The sequence below is a fragment of the Brienomyrus brachyistius genome, chromosome 1 (genome assembly GCF_023856365.1).
Source record: "Brienomyrus brachyistius isolate T26 chromosome 1, BBRACH_0.4, whole genome shotgun sequence".
Taxonomy (NCBI): Eukaryota; Metazoa; Chordata; class Actinopteri; order Osteoglossiformes; family Mormyridae; genus Brienomyrus; species Brienomyrus brachyistius.
In genome coordinates this window covers 30,632,955-30,653,721 of record NC_064533.1, presented here as the reverse complement: position 1 = coordinate 30,653,721, position 20,767 = coordinate 30,632,955, and the positions used below count along the sequence as shown (strand labels likewise).

Sequence of the window (20,767 nt, the reverse complement as noted above, 5' to 3'; positions counted from 1 at the left end):
TAGACATCAAGTTAACTAGTTAGAGTTTCTTTAGCGTTTCTCACCATATCTTGGCATTGTGATGTGGTGGGGAACCATGTTTGTTTAGCAGTATTTCAGTCTTACAGGCTCAGTCCCAAACCCATGCGGCATGTGACTATGAGCCTTGATCAAATTCAATACTGATAAAAATTGTTTTCTCAGTACCCATCCTGCAATGGTTATGGTCATGTTGCATCTGCTAATTCTAGTGTCCCCAAGCTTATCGACGTGAAGAATTTATCTCCGTGATCAGTAGATGTTATTTTATCTTAGACAGATTCTTTTTTTCTCCCAGTAGTGTCTAGTAAACTTTATATTTACTTTCCAAGTGGCTTTTTTTTCTCCTTGCATAGATTCACTCGCACTCTCCATTACCAACATCTCCATTACCAACATCTCCATTACCAACATCTCCATTACCAACATTCCATGCAAATGTAAAGTTCCAATGCTGCTAATCTATACAAATAAAGATATAACTGACAACTTTGACTGTTGAATTTTAAATATTTATTATGCATTGAACACTCCCGCTCTGCATTTGCAAAGAATGTCTATCAGCACCATAAAAAAATCCCAACATCCTGAAATATGCACATAAATGCACTTAAATGGCACATAAAGAACATGAACTGTATATCCAAAACACTGGATCCATATCGTAAATCAAGCATGTATAGTATATATCCAAGAGACACTACTTTGGATGTTTTATTATAGATTCATATATAAAAGATATAATTGATCAAAATTATAGCAAACTTCACATAAAATCTGATTTTGAAGAGTGAATGTGAAATGTATTTAAAGTTGATCCACAGATTTAAGTTCCTCTTGTCCGGAAGATGGTTTCAGATGCTTTTCAAAATCCCCGTTACTCTGGCGGAGTGTCGAGCACATTCAGCATTCCTCCTTTACGTACATCTGATCATCGAGGTCTGAATCGAAGTGCTCCAACCTGTCGGTCTGGCCACTCATAATCTCGTCTGGTGTTTTCATGAACCTGGAACAAGGAGCAGATAACAGGGACAGGAGGAGCTGAAAAAAATGCTCTTGTGGCTCCAATGAAGCCAGTGACTGTTACTAAGCAAGAGGCAGGTTTACCGAAACAGCAGCCTCTGGCCCGGCTCCTTCCTGATGATGTTCAGCTTGTAGTAATGTCTCAAAGCTCTTGACATCTTCTCATAAGTCATGTTAGTCCTGTTCTGATTTGAGGAATGTAAATCACAGAGCTGTGTTAGTCCTATCAATTACCAAAATACACAAAATCCCAACTCCCAGTCTGACCCACAATTAAGCATGAGATAGTAAGTGCTCAAAGTTCCATCCATAAACATTCAGTTTTGTCAATCCAGATGGATAAGATTTAGCTATACTTCACCCTTAGAAAGTATCTGACTAGCATGGAGGTTAGTGCATGATGCACCAGGGCTGCCAACTCTTACAGCAAATCTATGTAATTCCATTATAAACCTAAAGTTAGCAACCTTATTATTGTCGGAGTAGTTTGTAAACCCTACAGACTGTTTACAAGGTGATAAAAGTGTTACGTACACGTAATTGTGTGTGCAGACTTATCTCGAATTGAAAATCTCACGCCAGCCAGCTGACCGAAGTTAGCAACTTGCTACATGGAGGAAACGGAGCATGGGGTGTCATGGTGCCTCTGGCCACATGGGCCTCCGAATGAAGCTCTTCCATTCAGATCCAGGTCTATGAATCAGGCCTCAGAACTTTTTTTTTTTTTTAGAAGCAGGCCTGTTTATTTTTTATGGCAGGTAACTGACTGTAATTATGCCCTTTGAACTGTGATCCGATTTTTTCCCGAAAGTTTAGTTTTGGTAAAAAGTATTTGAGAAAGTTTTCCTGTTTTATTCACCGTTTTTTTAAAGGAAATGTAATCTTGCAGTGCGTAATTCCATGACATCGTGCATGAAACATGTAGCGATGTATTTTTTTACAGCGGAACACTTGGAATGAAGCTGAAATTTGGGGATGGTTCCAAGACTGGCATCTATAACACATGATGAAATGAGCCTTAAACTCACCTGCTAAGGTAACGGTCACTTCCTGCAGCAGCATAATGACACTGTTATGCAGAAATCACCTGCACTTCTTAATCGGGTGATTCAAATTCCCTAAATCTCCCATACTCCCTAAATTTGCACATACAAACAGATTTTTTTCTCTCAAATGCATTAAAATCAAAAACACTGGCACTTATATGATCATATATCCATCTTCGGGGTCGTGGGGGTCCAGAGGCTAGAGGCAGCGAATGACCCAGGATGGGATATGATCCGGGACTTTGGATATTGTAATATAAGAATGTTACCTTGTGATTTCCCCAGAGCTGAGCGAGTCCATTCGGATCCATAATGCGAAACACTTTGCTCTCCTTGTCCTCCCATCGAATGTAGTTCTCATAGCGGCTATCAGAGAGAAGCTGATATACATAGTCCCACAGTAGCCTGCAGTCTGCAGAGGGGAAATGGCAAAGGGCCTTACTGCAAACAGACTGGCGGCAGCTGCAGCTCATTGTCAGAACCCTGGTGAAACAACAGCCCCTGGATCTTAAATGCCGGGCCTACCTGCGATTCGCCCAATCGGCAGAGGTGGCTCCTCAGGGGGAGATGAAGGCACCAAGATGTGGTTCTGGTACAGCAGCTCCTCCCGATTGGAGACCAGCGTGGACCCATCTCGCCCACTCATAGGGGTCATCCGTGCGCGTTTAAAATCGGCCATGGACATGCGTGTGTTAAGGAGGATGGGGTGCATGGCAGCACTATGCACCAAGTGCGGGTCGCCCTCATGTGGCGAGACGCAGCGGCCATTTGCGCCCTCTGCCGGTGACAGGGACAGCTGGTACTGTTCCTCAGGGTGGTGGTTGCTGTCAGGCAGCTGGGAGGTCAGCTGTGAGGGGTCCTCACGAAGGCCCGGCTTTGGGGGCGAGCGGCAGGAATTTGGCGATGGCTGCCTCGGGTTAAGAGGCGACCGGGGACGGTGGCGCAGCTCAATGGTGGGAGTGAACTGAGGAAGAGGCTCTGTACCTTGTGGAGTTCGACGTACCGTTTCTGTAAAATGGATTTATGGTTTTTAGGTTAAAATGGTGGATGGCCACACATCTTAATAACATATCCTACCACACCTGGAGATTTCATATGTTTAACCTACAGATAAGATTATCAGTGATTTTATAATATTTCCACTAGATGTCACTGCTGTACTACAAATTTAAATCCAAGAGGCTTGGATTTCAATGAATTAGCCAACGAATGAAATAAAATACACAGTCAACGGATACTTTACAGGCAAATTTGATTAAAATACACAATTTAACTCGCTGGCAAGAAATAGAGAACAACAATAAGGGGGACCATTTAATTAAGATCAAATTAGATTCATTTAATGAACGTCAGCATGTCCAGGAAAGACAGACGGTTGTTTTTTTTTCCCTGCTAAATTTTAAAAACCTTCCTTCTTATTTTTTCTACACTTTAAATTACAACCAGATAACATAATGAACATACTGTATAAACAATTTCATAGCCATTTGAGAGCCATTGCCAGGCTGTTGAAACTGACACTATACACTAGTTAAACTGCAAAGAAGTTGAGCTTTATGGAAGAATTCCACACCACTTTGCCTCTGATCATTTACCCTTGACGTTCACCAAATAGTTTAATAGTACAGTAGATGTCGAGCCAAGTGAAGTTAGCACATCCAGCCTTCCTGTAGCTCACCTTCAAGCCTGTGAAGCTGATGGTCCCCTGGCTGCGAGTGGAAGTTCCCCTGGTAGAAGCTAGGGGAGTGTAAGCCATGGGTCTTCCTCTGTCTCAGGATGTGCTGAAGCAGCTCATAGAGGACGTCGCCTGTGGATTAAGATGGATGCGTTAACGGGAGGCATTAGGCCGGCAGAGTACGGACTGCGTTTCAGAGGCCTGTTGTGCTTTTGAGCGGGATATTTAACCTTATTTATTTCAGTTAATATTCCCAGTTTTGTAGATGCTAAAATAATATGTTATAATATTTTGATCACTTAGTGTCTAAAAATGAGGCAAGACTCTACTTGAGGGGACACAATTAATGCAGTAGCATACTCTCATTTGATGTATTAATTATCCAGAAACTAAGTGTTAATTACATACTGAATCCATGTTCATGCATCATTAATCAATCATGATGGTTCGTGTATTTCATGCAGTGATTATATTTGTTTATTATTTGTATTTGAGTAGTAACTGAATTACTTGTGCTCCCTCAAGTGAGGTGTAGCCGGAAATGATAATCAGGAAATAACAACCTGCCACACATTTTACACCGGGTATTGTGAGAAGGCAGATTTGTCACACACATATACACGCAGTTCATATAGTACACAGATACTTAGCCTTAGTGAAAATGGAGACTTCAAGCCATGCACAGCTGGTGCTAAAAAAAGAACACTGGATTTGATCAGGTGACCAAGGACCAAAGATATGGCTGTACAATATATGAGATGAGCAGTATGCACAGCCTGCCACATAGTCCTTTAATAAGAAATATGGAAGGTGAAGCTTAGGACTGGCCACATTCAAGGACATGGCCTGTGAGGGAAGGTGTAGGCGGTGGACGGGGAAGCCCACTATTCACCGCCATCGAGACACTCATTTCCCACCTAATGTCCAGTACTAACACCCTGCTGAAAGGGTCCTCGCCGGCCAGCAAACACATCTGTACCTTCAAGCTGTAAAAAAACGTATTACCAGGGATCGACATAACTGGTACGCAGGTACGCATTCACATTTAAAAGCGATTCGTGCGGCAAATCAATTGTTGTAACGACGTGAATGTTTACGTGTTTTATTTGCATTTGCGCCGATATGACAAAAATATTGTGCATTTTAACCTTTATATGCTAATTCGTAATTCATTTGCGGTATACAGGTTAAAATGCACAGTCATTTCTTGTTATATCAGTAAAAATGTATATAAAATACGTACGCATTTGTGCTGTTACATTAATCGATTGCCACACGTATCACTTTTAAAGGTAAATGCGTATTTGCGTACCAGTTATGTCAATCACTGGTTATTACCCTAATATTAAATGCATCCCCCCCTCCCCCCCAAAAAAAAAAAAAAGTTACATACATATTGAAAATAGAACCAATGTGAAAACCATAATGTACAAAACACATTTCAAATGATGCCTTTCAATTATTAATCTTTCATTTGATTAATCATTAATTGCAATCTGGGGATGTGTGTGGGCCAGTGGGTGAGTGCCCGGGATCAGAAGGTTGTTCGTTCAAATCCTGTGGCCCACAGAGTTATGTTACTATTGGGCCCCTGAGCAAGGCCCCTACCCCCCAGCTCCAGGGGTGCTGCATGCTGGCTGACTCTGCCCTGTGACCCCCAAGCTGGCTCTCACCTATTTATGTGTTGCATGGAGTGCATGACAGGATAGGCTCGAACTCAGTTCTACATTCTAAAATTTTTCACCTTTAAACTTACTACATGAATGAAAAGGTATTTAAAAGCAGATTATAAAGGCTGTAGTGTCTAATGTATCTGCAGTCCAGGATTCCCCCAGCTTACCATGTCGGATTAGTTTTTTTTCCATAATAACAATGATGTCATTAATAGGTGAGACCTCATCCCTGGTAAAGAAGGGGACAGGTTCTCAGCCTGGCCCAGAGTGGAGATCCCCTCACCTGAGTGAGGTGAGCGGTATCGGAAGTCCTCCTTGGTGAGTAACAGCAATGCCTTTCCGTTCATCTGGAAGGTGTTACTGCCAATGGGATGTAGGGAGAACTCCCGCTCGGCCCACTTCAGCCACTGCGAGACATCCTCTCTGCTCCAAAGAGCGGGCTGCAGACCTGGGGGGGGGGCGGGACACAGTCAGCATCCGGCCTCAGTGCAGACCGACATCAACAGTGATGAATAGGGGTCAGGTTCACCATGAAGGACATCAGTTCACGAAGCAACGACAAACAATGGAATGATAACAAGCACTGTAACAATCGTAAAACAAGTTATACTAATAACTCTCAAAAACACAGATAGCAGAGATTCCTGAATGTGCTATACTGATACTGTACTTGCAGATCCGTTTTAAGGAACCGTATGGAGACCTGACATTACGTCCGGTTTCACTTGGGTATACAAATGAGCTAACAGACATGAGAAAGTCCTTTGTCATCACCAATGAGAAACAACAGGCCAAACAACTGTCAAATCACAATCACAGATGGTCGTTGAAGGAACATGAAGGATGTTATGGGTACAAAATCATGAATGGTTAATCGTGTTGCAAACCACACTTAGGCAACAATCAAAATGTTTAAACATCTGCAATAGCTGAGAACTTGCCAAGACACGAGAGCCTGTTTTCCTACGTCACAGTGTGAAAAGTGAAGAGAAACCAATGAAACAGTCAAAGAGCTGCTAAGTCTCATCAACCATGAGATGTTGCCTCCATGCCAGCAGGTTCGAGAGATGAGTCACTGATGCCTTCAGGGCTGACTTGCCAGTAGTGGTCCACAGGCTATTGTTAAAGAATGATTTAATAACTTATACCAAGCACCATGACTTTTTGGCCTTGGGGGGATCTTTAAAACAAGACAATGACTCCAAACTTACACTGAAGGTTTTGCAGGGCTGGGAATTGGTAGATACCTCCTGAATTGATGTTTGTTTGATGAACCGATATAAATAACATTTTTATAGTTTTTGCTAAAGAGCATTTCAGAACAAAATTTTAAGGGCTTGATGTTACACATATTTGTCGTGAGCTTTTGGTTACATTATTTTCAGTCTGGAATGCACAATGAAACAAATTGATACATTTCTTGTCAAGGGCAAAATATAAATTCACAAGTTCAACATAGAATACATTATGCTAATTGTGGTTATGATTTGGTTAAGAGAGCTGAAATACCCTCCCACATCACTTAAATCAGGGAACATTTTAGTTTCCCAGTAAATTATATCAACACCAAAGGCAGAGTAGATTATAAGACCAAGACTGTCAGTCGGCTCTGTTATACCGTACTTGAGATGACATAACTTTAGTATGTAACACCCTAAGCAAAGCAGAAAGAGCCTCGGCAAGTTAGTATGGAGTCATACGAGTACCATAAAAAAAAGAATAAATCTGTAAAGAGATAAGAAAATAAATATTGAATAAGAAAGTAACATAAATCCAAATTTAAAAAATTAAAATAAGAAGATGCTTTTCTTTATTGCTTTTGGTGTTCCTCAAAGAGGCAAGCTGTCAATCAACAGGTTCTGGGCGGGCCTTCCCACTGGAACACGCCCCCTCAGATGGAGTGAGTGTCAAAACATGCTACAACATGGCTGATTTTAGTCAAGGAAACTGTGAAACAAACAATTATTTGCTTATATTAAAGCCAGCTGGACTCGACAGGGATACATCCCTTCCCAAAGGACCAGTGGACCTTAGCCATTGAGATATGGCCAGCAATCAGGTTTCCTGACAACATGTTTTGTAGAAGCTTTTTAAAATGATCTGGTTGTCTAAACTTGTTTTGTGGAGTAGCCCTTTATAAGGAAAACTGGGGCTTCATCCTGTATACCCCAGTTAAGCACAAGCGTACTGAGATACTACACACTCTGGTACTGTAACACATATCGACAGAAAATGCAAAATGCTTAAGTGTACAGTATATAAATAGATCAATTGCCCAGGCACTACAACTATGTTATCATTTGTGTCTTCTTGTGTTTGGGGTTGTTCTTCACCGTAGCCTAGGCTATGTAAACATTCGTCATACAACTTCTGCACACTCATACTGAAACTTCTTAGGAGGCATGCTGTGATACGCCGACAGACTTCCTCATGTTCGATGTGATGTAAAGATTAATCGTCAGTGGTGCGGTGCATGGTAATCTATTCACTTAGCTGAAGATGGCTTCCATGCAGTACTTGCCAATGTGTGGATAAAGTGCACATTAAGGGCGCTGCACTTGGCATATTTGAGGAACGGGACACCCTTGGATACTTGCGCTAAGCGTGTGAATACTCCAGCTCTTTACATACACTTCCACACTTTGCGCCTTAAGTCAACACACATCACCAATGCGTTCAGCATCTCAGTGCGCTTGCAATTAAATGGGGAAAATGGGATGAAGCCTCTGTCATGGTGGGTCTCTCGCAGTCATGGTTCCACTGGGATTTCAAAATAAAGGTCACTGTGGCTCTCACAGCACTTCCTCCATCATACCTCTAATGTAATCTAATCAACTGCATAATAACTGCATTACAAATAATCTAATGAAAATCACTAAAGATACCTAAGGCTTCTGAAATTTCCTGATTTCCTCTGCACCTCCTTCCGCAATTACCACTATGATTCCCGAAATTCGCCTCTTCTCCTCCATTATTACCAAGGGACACCAGTTTGCATACTGCTACCGCCTACAGTACAGAGTGACGTACAACCCGACACACACAGTGAGCTACCCCAGTACAGCCTGTTCTCCTGCCAGCCCCTTATCGGAAGGCCCACTCAAAGCCAGTTTATTGACAGCTTGGCCCTTGGGGAAAAAGCAAAATCAATATGGAAAAAGCAATAAAGAGAATGCAAAGGCAATAAAGAAACACATTTATTTTATTTATTGTATCTTATTATTTTTATGGCATTCCTATGACTATTAACTTACCTTGAATGCCACGAGGAAGCTATCTTTTACCAGGAAAATCAGACCAGGCTGAAAAACGACTACTGAGGTTACAGGACTGTTTATTGCTACAGATATGTGACTGTACTCTGTAGGGGAGAACATGGGATTTCATTAATTATGATTGTTATGATGCAGTCATTTTTGAATTTTTATTTTATGAATTTATTTTTACAGTGCAAACAGGCATTTTGTTGAGTGGTTTTGTCATTCGGACACATTGACAGACACTGCCTTATGTTTATAACTGTTCTTATACTGTGTTTGTAGTTGTAATAATAAACAAACAATCTTAACACGAATGGTTTCCCTGCTGAACTAAAACTGCACTGAACTGTGAACCCAATCAGATACCTGCATTCATGCCTAGGTGTTTACTTTACAGATTCCAAAGTTTGCCCATTTAAATTGAGATGGCTGGGAAAGTCCCTGCAAACGATTGCTCATCCATGATAACGCCATACCAGCCTCACCTGTCAGTCCCTTAAACCAAGCCATGTGCAACAGGGCACGTACACATAACAAAAGTAACCAACATAACTATACTAACCTACATCCATCCATCATCCATTTTCCAAACCGCTTACCCTACTGGGTCGCGGGGGGTCCGGAGCCTATCCCGGAAGCAATGGGCATGAGGCAGGGAACAACCCAGGATGGGGGGCCAGCCCATCGCAGGGCACACTCACACACCATTCACTCACACATGCACACATACGGGCAATTTAGCAACTCCAATTAGCCTCAGCATGTTTTTGGACTGTGGGGGGAAACCGGAGTACCCGGAGGAAACCCCACGATGACATGGGGAGAACATGCCAACTCCGCACACATGTGACCCAGGCGGAGACTCGAACCCAGGTCCCAGAGGTGTGAGGCAACAGTGCTAACCACTGCACCACCATGCCCCTACTAACCTACATTTAAACTAGTATTCCAGAAGCAATTTTTTTAACCCTCATGGTGATATAAAAATTTTGACCTTGTAGAATCGCCCACCCCAAATGTTTTGCTATGCCCACCTTTGTCTCCATAACTGATACATTCACCCACAGGAAGCAGTCAATAAGAATAAACCTCAAAATATCACCCATCTTGAAAGGTTCTGCATAGAAAAATCATCCAAAATCCCATGAAATATGTTCCCAAAAGCACTGTAAAAATTATAGAAAACTACCAAAATTTCCTCAGAGAAACTATACTGAGTTCTAAAAAAAAGCTTCTGCAATCAATTAATTGAAATTGCAAATGCTGATATAATATTACTTTCTTTTTTTTTATCTCAAACACAAAAGCTGAGTGCTGTATTCTTCTTGGGTGATGGTAGAGTGTGAGCGGTAGACCTTAACAAAGGCTCTGCTTTAGCTCCTCACCAGGACGAAAGCCAGTCTTTACCCACACCATTTCTAACAAAAGAGATTTAAAAGAAAAGCAGGGGTTAGACTTTGCATCTTGGCGGAGCAAATAGGAGCTCCATTTTCCGTGAGAGTGAAAGATATGCCTGGAGGAGAATAAGAGAACGTGAATGAATCAGAGTTGGAGAAGCAGGGGGTGACAGAGCACCCCGCGGAGACGTGGGAGGGGAAACATCTCCCCTTCGAGATAAAAATCTCTTTACTGACTCACCAGCAATGGAAGGGCCAATCTCTCTCTATGGAAACACAACCTTAACAGTGCCAGGCAGACTGAAATAGGCTATGAGTTACACATTTGGCACAGGGAGAGCTAACTGGTCATTGTTTAAGGAATAGTCAATGTCAGCTGACAGTCCAGTCTCGTGAAGAAATGGAAAGGCTGGGACCACAAGAAGTGCACAAAGGTATCCGATCTGTGCTCTACCATGAAGGAGGCCTCAACTTCAATGGGCTGAAAACACACTGGTGAAATGCATGTATGTAGCACAGAAGTCATTCCAAGAGCCCTGAGCACATAATCACACAGACTGTCTGCTTCCACGCTCAGCGAATGACACCATGCTAGAGGTATAACTCAACCGTGCAAAGCAGGACAGCGCCAGCCGTGACGCGTTCCGCATAATATCGCTTTCTGTTGAATTATCGGCTGTATCGTTGAAAATTAAGTTTCCTGAAGATGCTGGTCTTGATATTTTAGTCACCAAGGTTAAAAAAATACTAAAAATACAGAGTTAAAAAATACTGACAGTGTACTATTATGATGAGGCTTTCCTCACTGTCATCGTATCACAGAGGTTGATGTCCCCACAGCTGTATATTCCCGTATGTGTGTGTGGATTCGGCTGCTCTGAGACAGTTCAGACGCCTCCCTTTATTATCTTGCGTGAAAGATTCCTTAAGACTCACCACAAGCTTGTCTCGTCCCCCACTCATACTGACTCACTGATATTTTGCTTCCATAAAATACAGGATCCGCGCTTAGCAGAGGGAAACCAGCACAGTGCTGTTATCAGTCTTCTGGGCATGCCACCGGAAGGTTCAAGGATCTTAACCCACTTCTGTTCTATCCTTAAATTAATAAAAAAAATAAGCTGTAAATAACTAGCTTGGTAAATAACTGTACAAAATGTACCTTTCTAAATATGCTTCTTTGTTCAAGCTAGAGTCAAAAGATATCATGGAAATATATTTGTTTTCTTATACTGCACAAACAGAACATTGTGGAGTCAAAGATCTGAGAATCTGCTTGGAAAATATACAGAATAACGGCATCGGAAGCCCATAAAACAAACACTAGGGTTTAAAAGGCTGAATTTTATCAGCTTCGCGTCGATGCCGTGTGTTTGTTCTTTCTTTGAAAGTGCGAAAACGTGGCCGATCCAGAGCTGCAAATGCGGGAGTGAGGCCGTCACGTGAGCCCGTGTTTACAATATGCACTCCCCTGCAATATTCAGGGGTCTCCCGCTGAATGGCGGAAAAGGCAGATTTGGGCAGCCCCCGAGGACCCCGCCGTGACCATCTGCGATGGCCTCGCGCAGCTGCTGAGTGGGAGGGGAGGAAGCTCTAAACAACTTCCCACAAAGCGCCCCCCTTGGCAGGAAGTCCCCCCCCCCCAACTCTCTCCTTCCAGCACAGGAAACTTCCTGTGGTCAGGCCCCGCAGCAGCTGTGCTTTTTATCACCAGCGCGCAAAGCAGAGCGGGAGAGACAGACAGAGGGAGGAGGAAAGACCAGAGAGTGATAAGAGAAGGTCTGGAGCTCTGCCACATATCCTTCTGAAGAGCTACCTTATTTTACAAGCTGCCTGTCTGCCAACCATCTGAAAATCTATATGCTTCACATGTCTGTACTGCCTCCACAGATTACCCATTTCTTTAGTATTGCGTTTGTTGTGCAAGTCTCTTAATTTTTTTATTAATTCTTAAGAAATGCCTGTATGTCACAATGCAAGGAATTATTATTATTATAAATCAATACTTAAGGACAGAGTCAACATTTCAAAAACGTAGCCCACTATTAAACAAGATGCATCTGCATATTTAAAGTAGCAGAGATTGGTGATTCATCGGTACAGTTGTGATTAAGATCACTTAACTGACAACATAGTTAACAATAGCTCTGATATAAACCAAAATTTAGATTTTGAGCAGAATTCTTTGTTTTTGTGGGGAGGGGGGGGTCACTTCCTGGTGATATTATTCTTAGGTAACCTTGGAGTAAATCTTAGTTGTTTATTTTGTTATGGGGGGGGGGGGTCCACAAAACAAATTAAGGCTCTTTGGGAATAAAGAAGGATGCAGGATGTAAGACCTATCACTTCTGGGGGGTGGGGGAGGGGGTCACCAGTATTTCCTCACTGTCAGATCTGCCCCCTCCTCTTATTCACACTATAGAAAATTTGACCTCCCTATTAAATCCTCTCCACAAAAACCACCTTGTTACATGTGGCACTGAGCAAGAAATTATATGCGGACATTTTATAAGGTACAAAAGTGACTGTATTTGTAAGACGGTGGCCTGGAGGTGCTCTTTGAGGAAGTCAATGAGGCAAAGCAACCAAAACTGGTTCCACAAAAAAAAAAAAAACAGAAAGCAGTCAAATTATCCTCCTCGGCACTTTGATTATAAAAGCAGTTTTCTTCTTTGTTTATTTGTTCTCCATTTCTTTCAGCCATCTGTAAACCGTCACTTTCTAATGAAGGAGGAAACTGGATCCCGGTAACATCAGCATGGGAATTACCCTAATCTCCTCTGCCCAGTGAGACAGGAAGCATACAGAAATTTCAAAACTGCAAAGGCACTGCAGGCCCTTACTTACAAACTCTTTTGTGTGCATGCATCTCTAAAACTCTGGTTACTTTCATTATTTATGTATAGCATTATTTTTGAATAATTCTGAAAACATATCCCACAAAGGCATATCTGTTCTCTAAATGAGCATTATATGGGGTGGATTGTCATCTATTCACACCCATAAGTCTATTTTTATTTCATTGGGAACCTGAGGTCAATTTTTTGCATCTATATAAAAAACACAAATGAGGTGTATATAAAGCAACCCAGGAAATGAAAGATTTAAGAAAAAAAGTAGTAGAAGAGTAATAAAAAAAAAGGTCATTTACTGATGTTTGTTCCACTTCACTGTGAGCCGTCCCTAAACTCGTTCAGCCATAAGGAAGTTTACGATGTGCCACGTTTTCACACCACGGCCACATCAATTAGCCACATCGATATACGCCCGAGTTGGAGATGAAACCACACTGCCGTACTCGAGATGACCCTCTGCGATCGAATTGAAACACTGCAAGTACAGCGCAATGTGAAATGAAGGCTCCGCCTTCACCAGCTTGGCATAACCTGAGCCGGCTCGTCTCACAGGGGAACGTGAATCATAGAAATGCAGCCGCGAAGTTTGATGGATGTTACATTTTTTTTTCAAACATAGCAAAAACATGTTTACGACGCAGCAGAAGTGAAAGCAACCTCTCTAATCTGCAGCAATCGCTGTGGTGTGAAATGGCATAATCATGCTATTAATCATCAAAATTTCACTGGTATTATTTAAATTGTACCAGTAATATTAAGGGGAAAATACAATGTTTCAAGCTATAAATAACAACAATGCATAAAAAATGTAGAAAAGGGAAGATTTTCACAACCTCACCCCCCTCCCCCCGACCAGCAAAATATCACCCAAAATCTGACAGTACATTACATCAAACCCTCTTTGACCAAAAATCTAAATCTAAGACATTCTCATGCACATTGTACACATTGCAGAAAATTAACTAAGTTAATTTTAGTTACAGAGTTGAGCTACATTATAATCTACCAAAATAAACTCATGCTTGTCCTAGCTTGTTTGCCTGTACATGGATCTTGTCAAATGATACATTCTTAGTTGGAAATATACATGTCCTATAATAAATAAATGTAATTAATTCCAATGAAATGTCATTAAAATGCTGTCGGCCTTTTGTATACCGCCAGACTCGAACCCATGGTCCCCAGTTTCATGCTGCAAGGACCATTGCGTAATTAAGGTGACCGGTGCTGCTTTTATTTGCCACCAGCCCAAGCTGTAGCTGCCACAGAGAAAGCCGTGCAGAAACTCCACCCTTTCATTTCATCAGCTGAACACATGCCCCATGCATAAAGATCTGCTTGCCTCAGCTCACTTTGCGCTGCTGCACAGACCCCGTTTCCTAAGGAAGATACCGAACTCTACAATCCGTGTTTTATTCCACCCTTGGGATGCAAGAACAGGCTCCCTTACAGATTTTTATTCTCCATTTTTCAGGAATGGCCTTCTGTCACTCAGGAAATTGCTGCAGAAAAACAGTGGCTTCCAGGTGTAGGAAATTTGCAGGAAATTTCCCTCCGAGACACAGAGAGACACTCTGTACTTCGGTCTGTCGGAAGTCCCATCAGCTTTCAGGACACCTAACCACGCCACAGCAGTGCTTTTTCTAGGGCTGCTTTTTCCCAAATTGACTCTTCATGAGCAGAATAAAAACCGAAACACACACCAACATATTCAAGCTGACGGAGATGCCTCATTGTGCAAGTCCTCTTACTCATTTCACACTCCTCCCCAGCTCAGGGAAACCTTCACACTGTTATGGATGGAAAGGGTGACTCGTGGCATTTATCCGAGGTCTCCTGTTCACATCTGTCACACTGGTAACATTCTTAAAAGATTATGGCCAGGCACTTCACTGCAGGCTTTCGGAAGGTCACGGCAGAATGCTTCCATGAAAACGATAGCCACTCAAACAGGGCAAGCTAGTCCAGCTAATGTGGCACCGGTGCCCGAGTAGGGGTCTGTACACCCGCCGAACCAGCTGCAGAAACAGAAAGTCCCCAGTCGAGATCTGTGGTCAAACCCTGCAGACGAGATTACCGAGAAGAAACAGTGACGGGCACAGCTGCAACTTCCTCACACTTTAATGGGCTGCACGGCGAGTTCTGTTACAACAGCCAGCTGTTAGATTACAGCTCTTTGTGGTCTTTGGGGGGGGGGGGGAAAGGGGCAGTTCATACTACAGTACCTCTAACATATTCTTCTCTTGCAGTGGGAATGAAAGTGTCACACATACAAATGTGAGGCAAGAGAAGCGGAGACGGTCAACCTACAAATCCATTTTTATGGGGCCATTTTTCCACTTAAACTTGCCAATTTTTCATATGAACTCTCAAAGGCCATTGCTCAAAAGCTTTATTTCTTTGTGACTGATATATTTTTTAAACTTTTATTCATTGCATCAATGTCCAATCAAGGACATTCAAGTAACTTATTTTCAGGCGTATACAGTACAATTTTTACAAAGAAATTCTTGCTCTTTATTCATAAAAATCACCCTGGCAACTTGCTTTAAGTATATGTGCAGCACTCATTTACACATAAAAATGCATTTAAAAATGTGAATGCAAAAAAAAATCTATTTTTACACTGCAAATATATCAAACTGGTTTCCAAGAGGCTACTTATTCATGCAAAACAAAAACCCTGGAATGTATCACAGCTGATTTATGACGTTACGCCAAGTGCAGTATATTTATAGTAATAGCTCATAACAGCTGTAAAGAGGTATGCAAAAGAAAATTTACTTTTCAAAGAATGCATGCAAGTGCATCTCCTGCGATGAAACAGCAATCTAACACAGCTGCAACATTCAAGATCACCATGGCAGGCAGAAGCAGACTGAGGATTCCATTTGTTTTTACACTTGTCTTCTTATGTCTGAGGCACTGAGGTGCAATAGCAAATTCACAGGTACGAATCTTTGCATTGTAGCCACAAGCGAATGGTTATTTCCTGATGCAGTCTCTGGGTATTTAGCTTCCTCAGAGGTCTTCAAACTCATGGACTAGTCACAGGTGAAAAGGGAGGAAGACTAAATAATTTATAGCTTGCAACGTTGTATTTTTCTTTTAATATTACTGGTAAAAAGTATCTGGTTAATTCATTGTGATTAACCTACATTACATTGTGGTTATGATCTAATCAATGTATTATGATTAACCCCCACAGAACCACTGGTATTGTGATCTCTCATTGAGTTTCATATTTCAGTACATTCCAGGTGTAACAGAGGTATCTCCTCCCAGCAGCCATGCAGAATTACAAAGACACATTGATGTACTTCTGGTATAGGAGCAACAGAGATTAAGCCAAGAGCACACAGCAAGGCTGGTCATCAAGGGAGTTTGCATACACATGAGCGGGTGTTTGTGCGGGTGTTTGTACTCACGCAGGTGTGCCGGCAGGCGAGCGGGCCCTTCCTCCATCCGGCTGGCCGGCCGCGGTGCTGGCGCATGGGCAGGGGAGGAAGTACAGTTTGGCAGGGCGCTCGCTCAGAGGCTGAAAGGGGATCTCCTCCTGCTCCAAGGAGATACAGAAACAAAGGCATATCTAGCGGGCCACAGGCTCTCCAGAGGCAGCAGCTGATACTGTGGCAATATGAAAATGGCATCATGGAGGTCCGTTAAAGAAAAGAATTCAACTTAAAATATCAACTGATAAAGCTCTTAATGTTATAGAACAGGGCTATTACAGGACACACCATTCCTGTTTATCACGCAAGAGCAAAATCGCAAAGAAAGAATAAGTCATATGTGATCCAATACTTGAAATAGTTTAAGAGGTCATTTTTGTGTTTGATGGCTTAAATTTTATATTTCATATACACACACACGTACACACATACATATACATACATACATACATGTGTGTGCATGTCTGCGTGCGTGTACTATATGAATAAACGTATTGGGACAAACATTGATGAAACAATGGACTGTTCTGAAGAGCTCAGTGGAGGGGATGCCAGCTTTGCAGTAAGTCAGTTTGTGGAATTGCTGCCCTGCTAGATGTTCCACGGTCAACTGCAAGTGGTGTTATTGCAAAGTGGAAGCATTTAAGAACAGAAACTCAGCCACAAAGTGGCACAAAGTAAAGTAACAGAGCAGGCTTGTTGAGTGCTGAGGCATTTAGTGTGTTAAAATTGCCAACACTCTGTTGACTCAATAACTGCAGAGTTCCAAACTTCCTCTGGCTTGAACCCCAGTACAAAAACCGCGCGATGGGAGTTTCATGGAATGGGCTTCCATGGCCGAGCTGCTGCATGAAAGTCCCACACCACAAAGTGCAATGCCAAACGTTGGATGGAGTGGTATAAAGCACGCCGCCACTGGACTCTGGAACAGTGTTCTGTGGAGTGACAAATCACACTTCTCTGTCTGGCAGTCTGATGATCGAGTCTGGATTTGGCAGATGCCAGGAGAACTTTACCTGCCTGACTACATTGTGCCAACAAAGTTTGTTGGAGGAGGGATAGTGGTATGGGGTTGTTTTTAGGGGTTGGGCTAGGCCCCTTAGTTCCAGTGAAGGGAACTCTTAATGCTTCAGCATACCAAGACATTTTGGACAATTCTCTACTTCCAACTTTGTAGGAACAGTTTGGGGAAGGCCCTCTTCTGTTCCAGCATGACTCCGCGCACAAAGCAAGGTCCATAAAGACACAGTTGGGTGAGTCTGGTGAGGAAGAAATTGACTGGCCTGACCTAAACCCCAATGAACACCTTTGGGATGAACTAGAATAGAGATTGTGAGCCAAGCCTTCACATCCAACATGAATACTTGACCTCACAAATGCTCTTCAGGATGAATGGGCAAAAATTCCCACAGACACATTCCATAAACTTGCGGAAAACCTTCCCAGAAGAGTGGCAGCTGTTATAGCTGCAAAGAGGAAACCAACTCCATATTGATGCCTATGGATTCAGAATGTGATGTCAAAAAGGTTCTTGTAGGTCTAACGGCCTGGTGTCCCACTACTTTTGTCCATATAGTGTATGTCTATCTGTGTAAGAATACTTAACAATGCAGAATATAATAATTCATTTCTGTGAATCAGACCATCTAACAACTAATTAATTAATAGAAAAAGAATCCCTACCCAGCATTTCCCCATAATTAACCATGTATACTATCGATCTAACTTTTGGTATACCTGAACACTTACATTTTTCCAGGTATGTTTTATAAAAAAAATCATCTTCACAAGAACTTCAGTCTCATGTATAACTTTAACACATAACAAAAATAACGTACATATTTTCCATGCACATTGCAGGAATTCATCCCAGCTAGTGCTTGGCATTGTTAACGGGAACAGTGTCGGCCCCCTTTCCCCAACCATCTGATGGGAAGATGCCCTGACTGAGCACCTGACTACCTCCTGTCGTGCTGTAATGAAGCTCGCACGGGGTCCAGCAGACTGCAGGGTCAGTAGCCAGAGTGGAAAAAACCATGGTACCATTACAAAGAGAACAATGAACCTCTAATCAGCACAACAAATAATTATGGCCTGATTCAGTGCAATATAAATTCCTAACAATGACCACAGACATTCATTTCATGCACAAAGTCCAAAAGAAACATAAATTAGAAATTATATAAAGTTATCTTACATTCAAAACTACTCTCCACCCATATTAGATTTGTGATGAGCCAGCGAAGTAACAATGTAAAGTATAAGGTGCAGAAGCCTAAATCGAGTATCAATGCAACACAGGACACTCTCTGTCTCTATCTCTCTTTCACTCACACACACACACAGGTTTTTTTTTTATTGTATCTTTGTGGGGACTCTCCATGCATTTCTACAGGGAAAACTCTAATCCCAACATGATGACCATAATCCCTACCCAGCTCTAACCTGTTTCTGTAGAAATCTGGATAGGAGTCAAGCTAAAATAGTAACAAGAGCCCTCATCAGACACACACACACACACACACACACACACACAAGTTTGCAAGTTCATATTGTCACCCACTGCCTAGGATATACAACTATGTAAGCTTATGACAAAAATACTACAACAAATGAGTGACGTTCTATGCCTGGTCCAACTGAAACCCTAAGGTTTACATACAAACACATATTTAAAATGTCTTTCAAGTAGATGCTCTGCTAAACTTCCACTACATTTCAAGTGAAACAGGGCCAAGGTGAATGTGCACATCTGGAGAGTGATGATGATATGGACCTCACTGCACAAACCTAAGCAGAGTCACAGAGTCTGTGATCTACAAAGTGGGTGAAGGATATATTACTGTATAGAGCTTCACTGGAATAAATAATTTTCACAATATGATTAATTCTGGGCAGTGGTGGCTTAATGGTTAGGGAAATGCACTCATAATTGAAAGATTGCAAGTTCGAATCCCTAACCAACAAACCACTGAGCAACGTACCACCCTCAAGCACTGGGCGCTGAATTAGCTGCCCCCTGCTATGTCACGTATGCAGAGAATGCATTTCATTGTTGTGTGCTGTGGTGTGTCACCAATGTCAATTAATCACTAAATTCTAGTTTTAAACCACAGCTGCTCAACTCACTGCAGAATTAAACGCGCATCTCGATTCTTCGTTAAGAGCTCCACAGGGTCCTTAAAAGCAAATAAGTGCTGAGAATCAATTATGAATTCACTACTCGTTATCCAAAGGAACCCGGGACCATTTACCCACAAACCAAGATCCATGAAACCGAAAGAAAAAACCGTGTCGCAATGACACTTTCTAAAGCGTTTCGTAAAGAGTGTTTTCAAATAAAGCCATAAAGCGCACTTTTCAACAAGCCGAGCAGAGCCTGTTGCAGTTTCATGTCAAAATGCACAGCATGGAGACTGTAAGGAGCCACTTTTGACGGTGAAGCGGAATCGAGCGAGCACGTCACTTACCGAGCCTTGTGTACAACAAACAGCACGATCAAAAGTCCTTGCAGCAATAGATAACAATAATTACGCGTCCCTCCGTAATAGTATCCTTTAATATGAGGATTAGATACAATAAAATACATCGGATGTGAAGAATCCGCGAATATCTTCAATGCACATCGCCTGGAGGTTCAGACCATGTTTTTCGCAATTCAGGAAGTTCTCCCTTTCCCCACTTTTCCTCTGTTTTTCTTTAAAAAATAATCCTTCATGAACACACTACCACTGATTTTCGGTCGCGATCCATTTAAAAACCATCCACGCCCGTTTGTGTTGTTAATGTTCTTTCCAATCTATGGTCATTGTTCACAAAGGACAAATTCAACTTCTCCGTTTCCTCCTTTCATTTCTCGGCCCATCGTGCCCCGCCGTCAGTTTCTTCCTGGAAAAGGCTGAAAGCAGAAACGGCGGATCGGGCAGCCGCTCATTGATTTTAGGCAGAGATGAGGAGGATCGAGCGCTGTGAGGCGCTGCCCCCCGTCCAGCGGCACTGCCCCCTTAAAGGGGACCGCGCTGCGGGGAAGCCCAGCTCTGCAGCACGGTGCGCAAAGCGGCGCATTGGGGAACAATAGTGAGATCATGGGGCCCGCTGAACTCTAAAAATGCATGTGCCTTTCTGATTGCTACAATCGATGCAAGCTTAAGTTTCAAGCTTTTATGTGTTACCTACACAAACACCGTACACACGGGTAGTGAATTGCTATACATACATACATACATATATACATACACACATGTGTTTATACTGTATGTGTGAGTGTGTGTGTAAATATATATATATATATATATATATATATATATATATATATATTTACAGCTATTGCACATTCTACCAGTAAGAGCAGAGTGTGAAGGTTGAATT

The 20,767-nt window shown here is 42.2% G+C and overlaps 1 protein-coding gene across 1 annotated transcript; it reads right to left on the bottom strand.

Moving 5' to 3' along the window:
• Positions 1-508: 508 nt before the first annotated feature.
• LOC125746022 (transcription factor ETV6-like) lies at positions 509-20,457 on the bottom strand. Its single transcript, XM_049019559.1, has 8 exons — positions 19,870-20,457; positions 16,376-16,503; positions 5,719-5,883; positions 3,766-3,894; positions 2,613-3,095; positions 2,357-2,499; positions 1,126-1,226; positions 509-1,024 (listed from the first exon to the last, which is right to left on the bottom strand). Exons 2-8 carry the CDS (start codon positions 16,410-16,412, stop codon positions 922-924), a joined length of 1,161 nt encoding a protein of 386 aa, XP_048875516.1. The 5' UTR covers positions 16,413-16,503; positions 19,870-20,457; the 3' UTR covers positions 509-921.
• Between the last annotated feature and the right edge of the window lie 310 nt (positions 20,458-20,767).